Source organism: Corvus kubaryi, unplaced genomic scaffold (genome assembly GCF_017639235.1).
Source record: "Corvus kubaryi isolate FWS band 111438036 unplaced genomic scaffold, C.kubaryi_AGA036_p1.0 68, whole genome shotgun sequence".
Lineage (NCBI taxonomy): Eukaryota > Metazoa > Chordata > Aves > Passeriformes > Corvidae > Corvus > Corvus kubaryi.
Window position 1 is genome coordinate 22269751 of NW_024582056.1, and position 18693 is coordinate 22288443.

An 18693-nucleotide genomic window follows, 5' to 3' on the forward strand; every position below is an offset into this window, starting at 1 on the left:
TTGACAACTCCTTGTGTTGGTTTTTAGGTCTCACCCCGTACACCTCCCCCAATGCAAGCAAAGGTAAGCAGTTTCAGGGGCTCAAGGCATTTACGGGCTAATTCACACTAATTTAACTGCGAGCCTGATTCATTGTCTCTAACGGCACTAAGTAAAGACTACAGGTATCATTGGGAACAATTTAAAGTATGAGCCTAAGACATAGAAGCCATGGTTCTCTTCCTCACACAGCTCCTGACTTCATGCATGACTAATTGAAGCCACTTGCAAGGATTTCTATATTCAATTTATGCTGTGATTGCTTTATGTAATGAACTAACAATAGGTAATGCTTTCAAACAAGCCTCTCCAACCAGGAGCTGTCCTTCCATTTACTCAGCTGGCTTCTGAAATATATAATACTGACAAACCATGGCTAGTGAAGTCCGTTCTAGTAATTACAATAAACAATCTTGCCTTTTTTTGCTTCATGAAATGACTGTACAGATTGTTGTTTTCAACTCCTGCCGGCCTCATTACCTGGCCGTTATTTCATAATCTTGGCTGTCTTTTCATCATCTTCTGTGTATGGCAGACCCAGATGCTGTGTTCCATAGTGATCATCATGTCATTGTTTCTATTTCTTGCATGTACAGGGAAGAGGATTATCCCTCACCAGATTTAGCTGGGTAGGTGATGAATGTGCTTTTGGTAACAGCCCTTTTATTTACCAGGCCAAAGCATATCTTGCTCCATTGCCTCAAGCTGCCACAGCAACGTGATAATTTTGTTTTGTCTCAGTTTTGCTATTTTGCTTTTCCTGTTCCACCTTCCTCCCTCCTTCCACAGCACTTTAAGATGGTAATTGTGTTGCTTGCTCTTATCCTGCAATTTGACAGCCCTTGCAGCAATTATTTCTTTTGCTTCAGCACGAAGGGAGCAAAATCCACTGCATGGCAAAGCTCTCTTCCCTTAAAGGCTCCTGGAAGACTCATCTGCTGCATTTTTCTCCTCCTGGGATGGACCAAAAATGGGAGGGAGGTCTGGGATGAGATAGGTGCTTACTCCACTTTTCCAACTGCTTTTACACAGTAAAGTCTGCAAAACTAATTCTGTCACTAACCTCAGTATTTTGTCCCACCTTTCCTGTCAGTTAGAAGTGATCTGCCTAAGCAATTCCTAGACAAGTTCTTCCCACAGTTCTCTCACAACTAATTAAATTCTACTTCTCTACCACAGGTTTGATTTTATATGAGATGGCATGTAAATTACTGGCACTTTAAGACAAAATATCAAAGCCTTCAAGCTGTTAAGCATTTCTTTCACTATCAGAACACCACAGATTAGCTGATGTGTTTGACATCTTAGAACTCATGAAATTAAAACATTTTAAGTTTTGTCACACAGGTTAACCTTCTGAGTATTTAATAAATCATTTTTTACAGATTGATGCTTCCCTCAGATTTGAATGTATTCAGATAATTTCCTAACATTTTCCTTCATTCTTGTTTATCACATAAAAGATGGTTTTATTCCAACAACCTCCAAATTCCACATTTAAGTATTACATTTCAGTGATCACAAAAAAAGACTACAACACGCCTATGTTAATTTGAATGTGATAATTTGCAATAAACATGAAAATCTTTCTTTGCAGGGTGGTGAAGGACACAAGCCAGGATATGGAAGTGGAAAATTCTATGAGCATAAATCTGCTCACAAGGGACACAAGGGATCCTATCATGAGGGCCAGGGCACTCTTTCAAGAATCTTTAAACTGGTAATGTACAACTGAATTTTAAGTACAAAAGAATTGAACTGGGAAAAAGAGAAGCCAAACCTCTCCAGAACCTGCCTTGTTTGAAACAACCACATTCCCTTAAAGCTTCTGATGGAACTAGATTTGCATGGATAAACCAGAAGGTTATTTTGTGGCTTAGGGACTACTTACATGATAGGAAACAAAGGTAAAAATACACAGTTAGAGGCCATAAGGAAAGAAGGTAAGTCCACAAGGTCTCACAAAGACCTGCACCAGGATCAGTGTTGTTACTGAATGCAAAAATGATCTGGAATACAGAAGACAAAAGAGATGACACAGCTTGTTGCTGCTGAATTATTTAGGATAGTGAAAATGAAACAGAACTGATAAACTGCAGCAGGGTAGTACAGGGAAGTGCTGGACACGTATTTGGATGCAATAACAACTCCAGAAGTCCCTGTTGCTCCCACCCCAGGTGGGAGAACTCCTACAGTATGTCAGTATCGCAAGTTACGACACTAGAAAGTGAGGCAAATCAGAAAACCGTCATATTAGAAATAGACATTTGGTCAGATTATCTTCAGCCTGGTTCAATTCCCCATTTCAAGGCACAGCACAGCCACAGCAACACAGGCAATACACAAAAACAGAACAGGAAAAAAAAGGTCAGTGGTGAGGATTTTTCATATTCTATGCCAGGAAACAGACACATGAAAAAGCAGACTGTATCTGCTGGCAGATACTTTAAGGAACACCGTATTTTCCCTCAAAGGCAAAGAAGGCAGTGAATTCACTCATAACAAATCACCCGGTGCACTATTTGCACATGAGGATGCAATAAGCAGTCATCATAACTTCAAGTCAGAAGGTCTGAGATCCTTAGCAGAGCTGATTATTTCAGATTCTTACTATTCCTCCCTGCAACAGGAGATGTAACAGTGCCTTCATCTGTAGCAAAATCCACATTTTTGTCTCTTACACAGTTTAGGTTACATATCTCCCATTGTACAGTTGTTTTCCAAATATATGCAGCAGTGAGTGACAGCACAAAAACTTCAAGGAAGTAGTAGGAATTCTTATGATGCAATTTAAGAAAATGAATGATCTCTTCAGAGGCCCAGGTAAAAATCAAACACATTTCAAGTCTTATTTTCACATTATGCACTTGGTAGTTTTTAGTGGGGTTCAGATACATCAACTATTCCATGGCTATGTACTGATATTATTTGTAAAATTTCATCATTTCAGCATCTGAAAATACTCATTAATGACCTTCCATGAAATTGAACATTCCCTTTTCTGCATAATCATCACACCTATTTTAGCTTAGATTTATATATATCTGAGAGATACATACACCAGTTCTACTTTTTAGATAGCCTTTTGCCAGCCATTATAATTTCTGGAACTTTGATATGAGTTTTATTCAGGCCCATTTGATTTAGCCCCATTGTTTACAGAAACTACTATTTCTTTATATAGTTGTACAGTCTCGTAAAATAAAAAAGTTATCCATTCTTTAAGATATTTTTGAAAGAAAAAAGCCTATTGCCTAATGAATTAGACTGAATTTTCCTTGAAACAGTTCTATAAAACTAAGGAGGCAGCACTGAAAGATGAGAAGAATATAAATAAAGAATATTAAGTCTCAAAGTACACACATGGTTTTTTTTTAACTAAACATTTCAGTCATCACCTGATTAGAGTAACGTAACAATTACCACACCATCTCACATTTGTGGTCATAACTGTACTTTTTCAAGATTTTCCTATAGAAGAGTTGCTAAAGCTACGGGAACATGATGTCAAGTTAGCCTAATCTTAAATTCAAAAAAATGAAATGTCAAAATTGCAGCTTGGATCATCTTTGCTATAAAACTGCTTATTTTCTCAAGTGCAGATTTATGAACTGTCACAGTTTTTTCCTCCTCGTTTGACACTTTCTTATTATTTCTAAGAATAGGGCAGGTTTCAGCCCTTTCATCTACTCTTAGCTTTCCCCTGTATTTGCATCTGAGCTTTCCATACAAGACTCATGTTGATAAAACACTGAGAATTTACTGCAGAATGAAACTATTAACTTTCAGTTCTTTCAGATGTGAGACTATTACACCTCATATGCAAGGTTTGGAGATTTTGTTTGTTTGTTTTTCTGAAGCATACACACAGTACAGGGTATATAAAAATGAAATTTTCCATTATGTCCAAGCAAATAAATAGTTTTCATTAGGAAGGCCTGAGTAAGAACATGCACTTAGAAGTAATTAATGAGAGACACCGTCCTGTGTGGAAGATTTAATGAGAGTAAATTAACCCTATGTGAAAATATAGGAAAATCAATCATCTTTTTGAAGTGAAAGTCCCAGTAATATTTAGTGATGTACTAGAGGCAACTGCAGGCCATCTTCATTAGACAGTATTTAAATTCTGTCACACTCACTACAGATTGATGTTTTTCAATGCACAGCCCCATATTAATTAACATATTAATTTCTAATTAATACAACTCTGCTCTTCCTTCCACAGGGAGGCTCTGGGTCCCGACCTGGATCGCGGTCTGGTTCACCCATTGCTAGGCGCTGAAGCTCCAAGATGCCATCCAAGGATCATGTACTCTGCTTCATAATGTAACTGCCTTAAAATTAGTAACAGCTGCCACAATTACCTAGATAGATGCAATCCATTACTTAATGCCAATTAGGTTCTGCATGCAGTAGATTATACAAACTTCTATTGGCAATCCCTGAGCAACAGTTGAATGAAAGCAACACAAAAAGTAGCTTTACTAGATGTTTTCCTTATTTTATGTGAAGTAACAAGATCTCTGACTTTACCCGTTCTTCTTCAGGATGCCCTAACTGTATGCTGGACTCCTTTATTTCTCCCAAGCACCTAATTTAAGCTCAACTCCTCTGGTTTCGTTTTAGTGAACATCAGAATTACAAATAAAGAGCTATAATGTCTTGGATACTGAGCACTGCTGTTAATGAATTTTTGAGATACTGCTGTTAAAAACAAAAAAAAACCCCAACATGTGCAGAAGTTGTAAGGACTGTTTATCCAAATTTTCTTTTTGGTTTTGTTTTGTTTTGTTTTAATCTTCCTTCTCTCACTCACAGAATAATTTATTTTCATAACAGGATTAGGCAGTCATGGAAAGGTTTAACAAACATTGGGAGTTCAAGGTATGTGAAGTGTGGGAGGGGGCAGATGTTGTAGAATCAATACGATGTGGAGCAATAGCAATAAGGAAATTCTTTCCATACTAAAAATTGCTCATTGCATCCAAACCATTAGAATAAAGAGTAGATGAGGGAGAGAAAGAGGATTTCAAATTTGAGTTAGACTAATGTTACAAAATAAGGGATATTCCCAGAGAAACATCTAAGATTGCACAAGTGACCACTGGACGTCACTGGTGCTTCACATAAACTCTGCTGCAACAGCGTTAACTTTGCAGTACAGTAAGTAAATAAGCATATAAACAAAAAAGTCTAATTTCTGAAAGAAAGCCCTTCAGTACTGGAATCTCAGATTGTCCTGCACATCTCACATTAGAGTGTCAAACCTTTCTCTCGGTATTGCAGCAGTGTTGTATTTGATTGGCTCATCTTTTGCCTGAGTAACACCTGGATGCCTATTAAGGGCCGTGCACCAAAGCAAACTCTTAGTAAACTACTGTGAACATTTAACTGTTGTATTGTAGTTGCCTTGTAGAAATAAAATTATAGCTCAGTTAGAGTTAGATATTAATTGTTCACAAATTACTAAAATGAATGTGTGGAGATGGTATTTCCAACCACACTTAGGGAAATAAAAGGCTCTTCTGAATTGCACTGTTTTATTACTTAAACTTACCATTTCTTCAAACTGTCATCTAAGTGTCTGTCATGATTAATTATTTTATTTTTTTAGTTTTAGCCTATGCACTGTAGATTACAGTTAGTGCTTCCTAGGTTGAAACTGCACTCCTAATAAGTGCCCAGTGAAAGTTACCTATGAATATGTATGTTAATTGCATTTCACATCTAAAACTACTGTAGGTTTAAATCAGTGTCCATTAATATGAAGCAATGGAAGATGAGATACATAGAGAAAATACATAGAGACTAAAGAAAACAAAACTGCCAAAATTATTAAGCATACACACACATATTACATCTATTACCTTTGTTGGTTGCTATGTGTATTTTTCTATTGTAGCTTCATTCAGATGTATACTCTGCAACATAATGGTTAATTTAATTTGAACACGTGTTGTTCTTATAGGAACACAGCTTTTAAAAATAGTCATTATTGAAATAAAGTAATCAACTTGAAACGAAACTTGGGCCAGTTTTGTTTTTTACATAGTAAAAGGTCACATATATATATATATATTTATATTTATGTATATACATATATATTTAGGTCTGTTTGGTTTATTTCCCCCCACACACATACAGAGTTTATGAATAATGTTTTGATACCAGAAAATGACACTTTGGGACCCTGCACACAGGCTTCTAGTGACATTGCATGGCCCAGAAGGCTGACAGCAGGACACAAGAATTATGGAATGCCAGTGTCTATGGAGTGGTAGCTACAGGTTAGAGGGATATTGCAAGGCCTAAAATGTCTATGAACAGGCAATGAAAACCTGCCCCCCTCATGAACAGCTGAGGTGCAAACAGCCCTCAAAAATGTGAAAGAATATTTGAAGAAAAAACCCAGAGAAATATGTCTTTCAAAATACTACACTGTAGAGCAACAGAATTTATCCAAAACTTCTTTCTTGCCTTCATCACTCTTTTTCCCCCTCAGTCATCCTTCCCAGAGGGTGGAAGTGGCTTTTTTGGATTTACTTCCTATAGAGGAATAGGTACAGTATTTGAAAGCATTGCTTTACCAACACAAAAGAAGATTAAAACTTAGCCTGAAATTTATTCTTTTAGTTACTCACTAGTAGTTTTGATGAAAACCAGCAGTTTAAATGGCCATTTGATTTGTAAGCAAAGGATTTTTCCTGAAACAGGAATGCACAACCAATACTAGGAGTGGGTAATTTAATGTACTGAAGGAATGGACATAAACCGAAAGAAATTGTGAGCAGACACAAGCCAAAAAGCCCAAGGCTAGCACAAGCCTACTACTGCATCAAACCAGGAAGAAGAGAGGCTGTTCTAAGCACTGTCCACTTACCCACTATATAACATGGCTCTCCAAGTACTCCTCAGAACAAGAGTTCTTCTGCTTCCTTAAATAATGCACCTACTTAAACACTGCTTTCGAAAATATCAACATATTGGTTACCATGTCTGTATTTGTACTGAACATCAACACACACACTGCTTTGAAAAGCTCCAACTCAATCTTACCAAGGCTATAAAAACCTCTGTCAGGACACTTGAAGTTCATGGGGGAAGAGGATGCAGGGAAGCAAATCAAATACAATGTTAAAAAGAATTTTTTAAAAAGTCTATTATTGTAACTGACAGGATTTCCGAGTGCTGAAGGAGTAGCAAACTGAATCCAGGAAAAATGTCAGCTGATGCCATAACTTACACTGTTTATTTAACACTTCCAAGACTTGCTACAGATTCACTGCCTCTAACCAAGGCATAACACTTTGAGAAGTGACCCTTTAAAAATGGCATCTTTTTACTCACAAGATCAGCTTTTAGGTTGTGCTTACTGAGTATCACAGGGTTGGAAGGGACCTTAAAGATCTCGTAGTTCCAAGCCCTTTGTGCATTTATAAAGTATTCCCTGAAATAGCAGGGAAAATATTTCATACATGGTACAAGTAACACAGCACATTTTGCAACATTATTACAGATAAACAGGTGCTATGCCATGAGGCCAGACAACTGCAAAATACAATGTCTTTCTTAAACAGCCAAAACACTCACAGGCTGCCCAGAAGGGAAGGCACTGCTGGAAGAACTTTATTCTTTACATCTAATATTCAGACACGCACTTCTGCAAACAGAGTTTTTCCAATCTCCTAGAATCCAGAATCATATGCTTAAAAAATACACGAAACAGAATTTGGAAAAAAGTAATATTATTTAGCATGTTTTTGAATTAAATATTCCACATAACAAAAGTGTTATTTTCATGTCACCAACTATATTATTTACATACATATGCTGAACAGTTAACAAAAGAATTAAGAGATGCCCTATCAAAACCAACAGCAATTTCTTGCTTCAGCAATCTGAAATAACTAGTTTTTATCATAGACAGAGTATAGACAATATTTACAGAAAAGAGCTTTTTGGATCTGAGAACAATTATCTTTTAGAAAGTAAGTTAAAGTCCAGGTCTGTACTATTGTACAACATATCCACCACTGATCTAGAAGTACTTGTGGCAACCGAATAGATGAACTTCTTGCAACTGGGATTAGTATTTACAAAAATACTGATCAGCCACACAGAGGCTCATAAACTTTAAATATATATATACATATATAAGCACACATATATATATCTATATATATGTAACATATAAATAAAATTCAAAAGAACAAGGCAAAAATAAGAAAACAGCTTCTGTCTTTGGAATGTCTAAAAGACAACTATGATTTTACTCCAGTGTTTCTTTGCTATGAATATACTCAACAAGTGGCACCTTTGAAAGGCAATACTCAGCTAGGCAGTTTTGCTGAAACAATGACTTAAACAACAAATAAATGTAAAATATTTCCAACATCCACAAAGAAAGTAATAAAGGAATTTACAGATTCAAAATGATAACTGTTTACAGCACTGGGGAACATTGTATAATATAGGTGACCTAGTGTGCATCTAACTTTCTCACTGCTACCACAAAATTGTACTTGTTTACTTCACAGATTTAGTATATGGCTGTGTTTTCCACAGATAATCGAGATATGTACCTGCTGACCCAGTACAACAAACAACAGCAGAGGCTTTTACTGGAACCATTCGTTGTTTGGATTCTTTTTAAGTAATTATTGCCAAGTCCAAAATCTCAGACTTTTACTGTAAAAACGAACATCTGTCTGCCTCTGTGGTTGGAATGAAAATGAACATGCTCCCTCTCAAGAAAAGCCATGAGCTCGCAGTATTTTTTTTTTTCAACAAATTCTCAAAATGCACTAAAAAAGAAAGCTTTCAAAAGAAATACAGCCTTTTCTTGTGCCTTGTAAGAAAAAAAAAAAAGGCAAAACTCCACTATTTTAACTGCATGCATGCATCAACCACAACACTTTGTTTCCAATCTCAATTATTTCTTTAAACACATAAAAAAAAAAAGTTGACCAACACTTTCATGATTTTCCTGTGAAGTTATTATTCATCTCCATTAAAAATGGGAATCATTCTATTCTGATATAAAGTTCCAGTTTATTTTTAAATAGATATACTGGCTGTGAATTCAAAGACGAAACTGTATACATTATTACCTGAGTTCATTGATTCACAGACAACTTAGCAGAGATTAAATGATGTTTTCCCAATATTCTTCTACAAGTTTAAAAAAAAGAATTTATCTTTTAGGTAATTTTTGTAAATAATTAAAAAAACTATAATATATTATTCTATTGTTAGTATCTTCAATGCTTGAAGCTTTAAAGTTCAAGTCCCAGAAACATTTTTAACTTTCAAATTTTAAGGTGTCATCGAAAAACATTGCCTATACTTTGCCATTCATTTGAAGATTCTTGTACCACTTCTTCTAAATTCAGAGCACGACTAATGTCTTCCCCTTCTTGTTCTTGGTGACTCGCAGGCTCTTGTACAGGACCTACCAAGGCACAAGAGAAAAAGGCAAGTGAGTATGATTTGATGTATAGTGTAAGAAAAATGCAAATATAGCACTTGAGAACAAAGGAAACATGATGGGAACATGGGTATTACACAATTACTTCAGATACTGTAAACGCATTCGACAGTCTTTGAAAAAAGTTTTTTAAAAGTTTAATACAACATACTGTTTTTCTGGAATAATTTTTCAACTCTGTATTTCTGTACACAGAGCTCCACATAAAAAACAAGGAACCATAAACAGCAAAACATCAGTGTTAACCTGATTTTTGGGTTGCATGTGCAACTAACTAGTTCATCAGCTGTGGTCTTTGGCTATTAGTGCTTGATTCCTCAATAACTTAAGGGAAATGCTCTGTGCTCTCCTAACAGAACATATGGATTCCTACCCTCAGCAGTACTACTGCTATGCCACGTACCAGTGTAACCATGAGCCCGTTTCATATGCAGTTTCATATTGCTTTTCTGTGTAAATCCCATTGCACAGTAATCACATTTATAAGGTCTCTCTCCTGTGTGCCTTTTCATGTGGACTTTAAGAGCACTCTTCTGGTTAAATGCCTTTTCACACAGTGTACACTGAAATGGCCGTTCCCCTTTATAAAGAAGAAAAACATATTAAATTAATTTTTCCCTTCAACATTAAAATACAGTTCAGAATTCAGTAAAAATTAAGACGATCTAAAAATGAAAGAGACATCATTTTCCTTGAGACTTTTTCCAAACAGTGCTATAGCTCCATATTGTCAGCAAAAATCTCAAATTAAATGTCAGAATAGTTACATAAGTACTAAATCATTGATACTATCTTTCCTATCCAATTTCTCATCTAAGTAAGTTATTTAACAGAGGTACAAAAAAAAATCACTTCACCAATCTGACTTTTCTGTACTCAAGGAAATCATCGCCTTTTTACACCATTTAGAGTAAGGCAGATAAAGCAATGTACTAGAATTAACAAAGCTGATGCCTTTAAGAAACTAAAAAGTCAAATATGTTAAAAAAAAAAAGTGTCCTGGTAATTCTACATGGGACTCGTGGCCTCCTATGCCAACAGCAACTGCGAGAATACTACTGTTTCTAACTATAAACACAAAAACATATTAACTTAAAAAATACTCTAAAATTTAAAAATACCTACTTTGCAAAATCCGACTTTTGCTTCAACACTCAACACCACAACCTCTGACATGAACACCAGACACATTGCTGTATGTCATTAAGGACTTCTAAAAGCACTTTCTAAGATATACCTTGTAATTAGTCAGCACAGTAAAGCACAAGCAGCAGTAAAAATACTTTTCCAAGTTCTTCCTTGAAGGACCAATACCTCTTATGTCAGTGTTCCCACATGCATGCCAAATCCAACTTCTCAGACAATCAACAGAAGGTCCTTTAAAGCACAGAAATTTTCTTTCTATTTTTGTTAACAACTTTTTCACTAGTTTGAAGAGAAATCTAGATTTCCTCAAATACTTTTGTTTCCATTTTTATAGTTCAGTGAAGGTCAACAGCCTTTCTGGTGTAATGGATTACCACATGGTTTTTGGTAGAACTGGAAGCAACTGCTTCCCTCTAACTTCAACATTTCAGCAAACCACTCCTCACTGATAAATCTTAAATAACAAGATATTTAGAGCTATTCAGAGAAATAATGTATTTTCCTTCTGGCCACTGATTCAGTAGATATTACCCATTAGAAATGGTTAAAAATGTTTAATCAAGACAGAAATGACAAACACTTTGTCACAGACAAGGATGGTACCTCTGTGAAAACTAGTCAGTTTAGATTTAGATTAACCTTTCCTATCATAGTTTATGTAAGTGCATCCATCTAAACACTTCTGTGCAGCGCATTTTCACTGTTTTGGTCTTAAGCGATTTCTAAAAGAACATTATCTTCTGAAAGAATTACTGTCATATGGACTGACCTACTGTTGTCTGTCATTGTTGAAACACAAAAATAAATACGAGTTTAGCAAGGTCTGTTACAGCCTAGCACATGAGCACCGTAGTAAAGAGAAATCCAAAAATACCTAAGGATTTAAGGATTTACTGAGTCAATGACAAGTTATTCCAAAGCAGAAATAATTTTTCCTATGATGATGAAGATTTATGAGAAACAGATTAATAAAAGGACTCTGGTCTGTTCTCAGCCTTCCTGAACTGCTCCATGCCTATTACAGTGGGGCAGCAACATGAAACTAAGCACAGAAAGTGGCAACTGATTGTCTTTCCTGCTTTCTAGATATTTTGTGGAACCCTTAAACTAGGAGACAACTTTTTTAAGAGTCTGTGCTATTTAAGTCAGTTTTGCAAAAAGCAAATTATTGACGGATTCTGAAGAATTTTCATCTCCTTGGATTTTAACTCCCACTTCTCTTTTCCTACCCACGGCAGAACCAGAATGTTCCTTAACACAGTAACCACAAAACAGCTTGATGCTGGGGAAAGAGAAAGCTTTGGCTGACTCACTGAAAGAGAGTTATCCTTTTGTGGGAGTCTTCTTATTCTACAGCACATCCAGTCAAATTCATTGGTCCCCTCCAGCTTAGTAGCAACAGAGGTAACTGTCCCCTGTCCTCTTTAAGTTTAGCAGTCATGACAGCTCTTTATTGGTAGCAGTGGTAAGGAAAAGAAAGAACTTGTTTCAGAGAACTGACTCCTGTATTTAGAACTCATGTTGTTACGAAGACTGTTCGTCAGGCACAGAAGGTGGCATGGAGGGCAGCTGGGCTATCATCCTATATAGAGCTTTCAACTTACAGCAGGGCAGAAGCTGCAACCTGAAAAGCACTTACATCACAGAAAATGAGTGCTCCCTAGGAGAAGCCAGTATAGATTTCTTACAGATTAACTGTTGAAGAAAATAATTAAGTGGAAAAGAACACAACAAATTGAAGGCACTGGCATTAGAAACAAATGACCTGTACAAGCAGCTCAGTGACAATGAAGCACTGCATACAGCAGTCACTATCAGCTGCCAAGCCCGTCCTGTGTTTAACATCACTGAGCATACCCACTCATTTGCACATTCTTCTATATGCTTGAGGATGACCACATCCAGTGTCTTTACATCACTTCAAACAATGTTTTAAAATATGCTTTTATTAATCTGTTTCAAAGCCTGACAAACTTTTAGATAAAAGCTCATGCATTCACATTATCACTACAGTACTGCCAGTCCCAAAATACAGATCAACTTAGTGAAGCACACGAGTTTTCAAGCTTGCTGTTCCTCCTTTTAATTTCCAAACACGTAAGAAATTGACTTGATATTTTAAGCTTAAACTGAGATTTAAATGCAATTAGCTGAAAGCATAAGCAAGGATTCCAAACATAACAGCCAGATATTCACAAGAAAACCTTGTAAGATAAAAATAATTTCTGGTGTCACCTGTGTGGATGCGACTGTGTCTCTCCAGCTGACTCGGCTTAGCGAAAGCTTTTTCACAAGTATCACACTTAAACACTCTAGGCTTCTGGGAACTCAGTGAGGGTCCACCCTGATGGGTTTGCATGTGTTCCTAAGCCAGTATAGGGAAAAAAAAAAAATTCAGACCATTTAAAAAGACTTCAGTACTTAACATAAAAATATATTCACACCTTGAAGACAAAAGCAGAGGATTTTAGTCATCAGCAGACAAGCTGGAAGAAAATGGAAGCCTGCATTTGTTTTTTTTCTTTTAATTGAGAGATTATTTTTGTGTATCAACTCTCTCTAAGGCTGAACCATTGGTATCTTTACACTTCTGAAAAACTCCATCAATAACTGTATGTCTTTCTTTTTTGGCATACATTAGTCCCTTCACTAATTATCTGAAGCATAATAAAATACAAAAAACCAAACCAGAGTTCTTTAAGTGCTTTGTTAATCTACAAAGAGGTATTTTGACAACTGTGCATTGTAAGCTAATGTAAGATTTTTCCCCCTCTCCTCTACAGTATCTCATCTCCCTCCTGGTCTATGTAGGTATTTCTCAACACCTGAATTGTAACACACTGTAAAACTGTACAGGCCTCAAAGAGGCAACTATCACAATATACACACACACAGCTGCACGACGTCAAGATGCAAACAGAACCACTTCACAACGGACTCTTAATTGAAAAAAACACCAGAAAATAAAAACACTAAGGTTCTTACAGGTAAAATAGCAGTATGCTTTATCTTTGTGAAGAAGCATCAATAACAGCTGTTTTTAATGTATTGATGCTGGGCCCAGAAGTTTTGCAAACTTAGAAGAGTATCTTATGTTATCTATAAATTTTTTCATTTTATTTATCAATGCCAAGATAAAATTCAAATTACAAAAGAAAATAAATAAAAATATATATAACTACAAAAATCTAATCAAGAACTGTCTGTGAAACAGTACTGTAAATACTTGTCCACTTTCTAAACTGTGTGTGGATATTCTTTCCTAGTCTATTTCATTACAGACTAAACTATTAATTAGTCTTTACTATACCTAAACAATAAGCCTTCTTGATGTCTATGAAGTCCTATTCCTCACTCCACGAACTGAAGCAAACTTTGTCTGCAGTTTGTTTACACTGGAAAATCAGCGAGACAGTTACATGGAAGAATATTATTATTACAGTAATAATAATAATAATATAGTATTATAGGGAAATAATATAAGGTCTTCTTAGAAAAATCAGATATCTATAAACCCCAGCTTAGGTGAAAATAAACAAAATCTTTTGGTTTTATCTTGTTCATTACCCCCTCAAGCACTGAAATGGTGGAAGCACACTATGCCCTACTCCAGAAAAATGATCTGAAATCAGTTGCTTCTTTCTTCCACCACAAAACTCACACAAAAAACCAAACAAAACCAAACCTCCAAATCCCAACAGCCCACCACCCCACTTTCCACTTGAAAGCAAAGATATCATCCAGATAGCCCTGTAAAACTTTCTGTCAACTTTCTCTGAAGAAACAGTTTGTGATGCAATTCTGTTCCACTGACCTGTGCATCTCTTATATTTTTCCTGTAAAATAAATATACTTTTGAAAATACTTCATGGAAATGCAACATTCTGAAGTGCAATCATCTCTTTATAATTCAGTATTTTACTGATTGTTCATGTGATGTTTCACAACTTTGTGTAATTCTTTTATTCTTCAGAGAGTAATTATTTTGGGGCACCAAAAAAGCATTATCTAATCAGAAAATAAGATCAGGAAACTTTCTTTGAAATGACTCGTGCATTGGTATGTCACTCTTATACCCCACCTCTCCTCAAACATTAATTGTAACCACCTCTGAAAGCGTGGCAATAAAAAGTTTGTTTCATTCCACTGTTTTAATAAGATGATAAGGCCTTTTTCCTTTCATCTTGGAATCATGTCTGTGCCTTATTTACTATCAACAGTCAGCTTGCAGATAGCTCCACTACATACTGATATGAAATTGGACAGTTCAGTCACTGTGCACATCTTAAGATTCTCATCTCTGAAGCTGTAAAATAGGACAGTAACCCACATCAGAAGGGGAACCAAAGTCACTGGACTGAAAAGTCTTGATACTGGGGGTAAGGTGGGTGGTGGACATGTTTGTACATGATCTCTAAAGAGGATTTTCTTGTGGATAATTGTGAATCTGCTGGTACTGATATCTTTGGAAAAAACACATACATAGTTAAGTACTGGCATCTAAACATTGATACCCTTGATACCCTTACCTCTTACTGGGTTTTTCTGAAAAGCATGAAGTTTGGCAGAGCCCTTAATATTTCTGGTGATCTCCAGAATTCCATCAGTATAAAATGAAGACCATGAGTAACAGATCACTAAACCCTTCCCAAAATCCTAAGCCAAACCCCATGGTTTCATTTATCTTTGTTGAATTTGCTGTTAAAGGCTGCTCACAGCTGATGCTACTATTAACACCTTGATAAAGAGTCTGATAAGGGGTGGAATTTGTTTTAGTACATGCTGGTCCTGTGGTAAATGAAACTGTCCTTTAAGACCTTTAAGATCAAAGCCAACCATTAACCAGCACTGACAAGTCTACCACTAAACTATGTCTGCTAACTGTCCATAGTGCCACATCTACACATCTAAATACCATCAGAGTTGGTGACTCAACGACTTCCCTGTACAGCCTGTGCCAGCACTTGACAAGCCTTTCAGTGAAGAAATTTTCCCTAACATTCAATCTAAACCCCCCCTAACACAACTGAGGTAATTTCCTCTTGTCCTATTGCTCATTACCCAGCAGAAGAAGCCAATCCCCACCTGACCACAACCTCCTCACAGGGAGTTGTAGAGTGTTAAGTGACACCCCCAGCCTCCTTTTCTCCAGGCTAAACAACCCCAACTTCGCTCCTCCTAAGACTTGTGTTCCACACCTTTCACCAGCTCCATTGGCTTTCTCTGGACACACTCTATAACCTCAATGTCCTTCTTGAAGTGAGGGCCCAAAACCGAACACAGGATTTGAGGTGCGGCCTTGCCAGTGTTAAGTACAGAGGGACAGTACTGCCCTGCTCCTGCTGGCCACACTGTTCCTGCTACTATTCCCCACTGGCCTCCTTGGCCACCTGGACACACTCTGGCTCATGTTCAGCCACTGCCAGTCAGCACCCCAGGTCCTTTTCCACCAGCAGCTTTCCAGGCACTCTGCCCCCAGCCTGTAGGGCTGCCTGGGGTTGTTGTGACCCAAGGGCAGGACCCAGCACTTGACCTTGTTGAACCTCACACAGTTGGCCTCAGCCCACTGATCCAGCCTGTCCAGATCCCTCTGCTGAGCCTTCCTGCCCTCCAGCAGATCAACACTCCTGCCCAACTTGGTGCTGTCTGCAAAGTGACAGAGTGCACTCGATCCTCTTGTCCAGATCATTGATAATGATATTAAATAGACCCAGCCCCAGTACTGAGCCCTGGGGAACACCACTTGTGACTGGCCAGCAGCTGGATGTAATTGCATTCACCACCACTCTGAGCCTGGACATACAGCCAATTTTTTCCCAGCAAACAGTGAACCTGTCCAAGCCATGGGAAGTCAGTTTCTCCAGGAGTATGCTGTGGGTAATAGTGTCAAAGGCTTCGCCGACGTCCAGGTAGACAACATGCACAGCCTTTCCCTCCTCCACTGAGCGAGTCACTTTGTCACAGGAAATCACATTACTCAAGCAGGGCCTGCTTTTCATAAACCCATACTGGCTGTGCCTGATCTCCTGGCTGTCCTGCATGTGCCACATTATGGCACTCAAGATGGGCTGCTCCATAACCTTTCCTGGCATTGAGATAAGGCTGAAAGGCCTATAGTTTCCCAGATCCTTCTTCCAGCCCTTGGGGATGGGCATCACAAGTGCTAAGAATCAGTCAACTGGGACCTCCCTGGTTAGCCAGCACTGATCATCATAAATGATTGGAAGTGGCTTGGCAAGCTCTTCTGACAGGTCCCTTGGTACCCTTGGGTGGATTCCATCCAGTCTTATAGATGACTTGTGCATGTCTAAGTGGAGTAGCAGCTCCCTGACCACTTCCCCTACCTCCACCAAGATGGCTACAGTGCTGCACGCACCAGTATAGGGACATTTCAAATGTGCTCCAGTGTAGTCAGCACACTGGGGTGGAGCCCAAAGGATGTCGCTGGCACATGAACCCTCAAACACTGGCATGCTGCCCTCAAGCTTATCTCCAGCAAGTCTGGTTTTATCCCTTTCTCCCTACAAATCTAGTTTAGATGATCTCTTTCAATGAGCCCTGCTAGGTCCTCAACAAAGATCTTTTTCCCCCTTTGAGACAAGTGTAGCCCAACTGCAGCAGGCCAATTGTGTAGACCAATCCATGACCAAAAACCCCAAAATTCTGCTGGTGATGTCAGTCTCAAGATAGTTACTGATCTGCTGGCTCTTCCTGCCTCCTCCTACATCATTCTCTGCAACTGCAAGGATAGAGAAGAAGATTACTTGTGCTTCTGATCCCTTAACAAGTTGTCCCAAGGCCCTGAAGTCTCTTGTGCCTGACCTTGAACTTCTTATTACAACTTCAATTGCCTCCTTCCTGAAAAATCAGTTATGGATAATAATCCAAGGGACATACGAGGGTAAGAAGATACCTTGTCATATATTTAACCTCGCCCCAGGACATAATAGAAATCAAGTTTTAATTATGGAAAAAAAAAAGTAACACCAGCCAGTTCTAAGAAAATAAATTGGAGAGACTGATACTTGGAGTTTGTTATCATTATTTAAGGAAAACAATGATCGAGACTCTTTTGGTTTTTTTCCTGGGAAATTTCTTCTAAGTCAGAGGTTAAGAGTTTCACAACAACACGTTTTATGATAGTCTCCAATAGTCTAGTTGACAGACATGATCACTCCAAGGGGGTGAACTTCACAAAGAGAGTGTATTTCCTTAAAATATTATATCGAAGGGAAGGGGAATCTATTGAAGAGCTCTCCTAAAAGCTAATATAAAGATAATACAAATGAATATAAATACATTCCTTTTGGCTCCAAAAACTTCTTGCTATAAATTCTGGGAAGCTGGCAAAATTCTGGGCAACTTACATGTTTCATCTTTTCTTAAAGCTCTTCTTCAAATTACTTCCTTTAAGTATCTCTCAGAGGTAAGATACCAGCGTGAACAAAGCACTTGTCTAGTACAGCCCAATATTACTAACAGGAACATTCTATAATCCAATTAAGAACTTAGGTACACCACTAATCTTTTTTACAAGACTTGGAAGTATTAGGTTGTTCATAATCTAGAGAAAACAGACAAAATATCACTAGACAACAGCAATAATATAAGGACTTCTTAAAACAAACGCTTCCTCTATCACTTGTACTCACACAACAGAGCATCTACAAATGAAATGGTAAAATGGTAAAGCAGGTAGCTTCCTGAGATACCAAAAGATTATCTGAAAATCAGGATTAGCACTGATGATACTCATATGCAAACAAAGTAAATGAAATCCTTTCTTGACACTACTACTTGCATGACAGGCATTAACATTTTTCATTCTGTAGTCAATACGCATTAAAATCCTCTCCATGCTCCAGAAGAGAGTTCTCTATCTGTGCATACATTATCCCTTAGACTCCCTCTCTCAGATGCACACCTCTCACACTGTAAAGGGAAAGCAAAGACAAAAGGCTAATAGGTACCTTTTGTTAATATCACAGAAAGTCCAAAACAAAAGGAGTTATGAGAAC

General features: G+C 37.5%; 2 protein-coding genes across 8 annotated transcripts in view; one reads left to right on the forward strand and one right to left on the reverse strand.

The window, feature by feature from the left end:
* LOC121674425 (myelin basic protein) overlaps positions 1 to 6067 on the forward strand; it is an 84028-nt gene extending 77961 nt beyond the window's left edge. The window contains exons 5-8 of one of the 2 annotated variants that reach the window (XM_042048772.1): positions 28 to 63; positions 636 to 668; positions 1637 to 1759; positions 4268 to 6067. In XM_042048772.1, the coding sequence (XP_041904706.1) occupies positions 28 to 63; positions 636 to 668; positions 1637 to 1759; positions 4268 to 4324 (249 nt within the window). In that variant the 3' untranslated portion in view covers positions 4325 to 6067. The remainder of the gene's footprint in view (positions 1 to 27; positions 64 to 635; positions 669 to 1636; positions 1760 to 4267) is intronic. The other variant, XM_042048773.1, reaches the window with a different exon arrangement.
* Positions 5915 to 18693, reverse strand: part of ZNF236 (zinc finger protein 236) — a 79590-nt gene continuing 66811 nt past the window's right edge. For 4 of the 6 annotated variants that reach the window (XM_042048768.1, XM_042048767.1, XM_042048766.1 and 1 more), the window contains 3 exons: positions 12911 to 13040; positions 9933 to 10109; positions 5915 to 9493 (listed from right to left, as the gene is read on the reverse strand). In XM_042048768.1, coding sequence (XP_041904702.1) covers positions 9366 to 9493; positions 9933 to 10109; positions 12911 to 13040 — 435 coding nt within the window. In that variant the 3' untranslated portion in view covers positions 5915 to 9365. Of the gene's footprint in view, positions 9494 to 9932; positions 10110 to 12910; positions 13041 to 13985; positions 14071 to 16244; positions 18608 to 18693 lie in introns of those variants that run through there. The other 2 variants (XM_042048770.1, XM_042048769.1) reach the window with 2 other exon arrangements.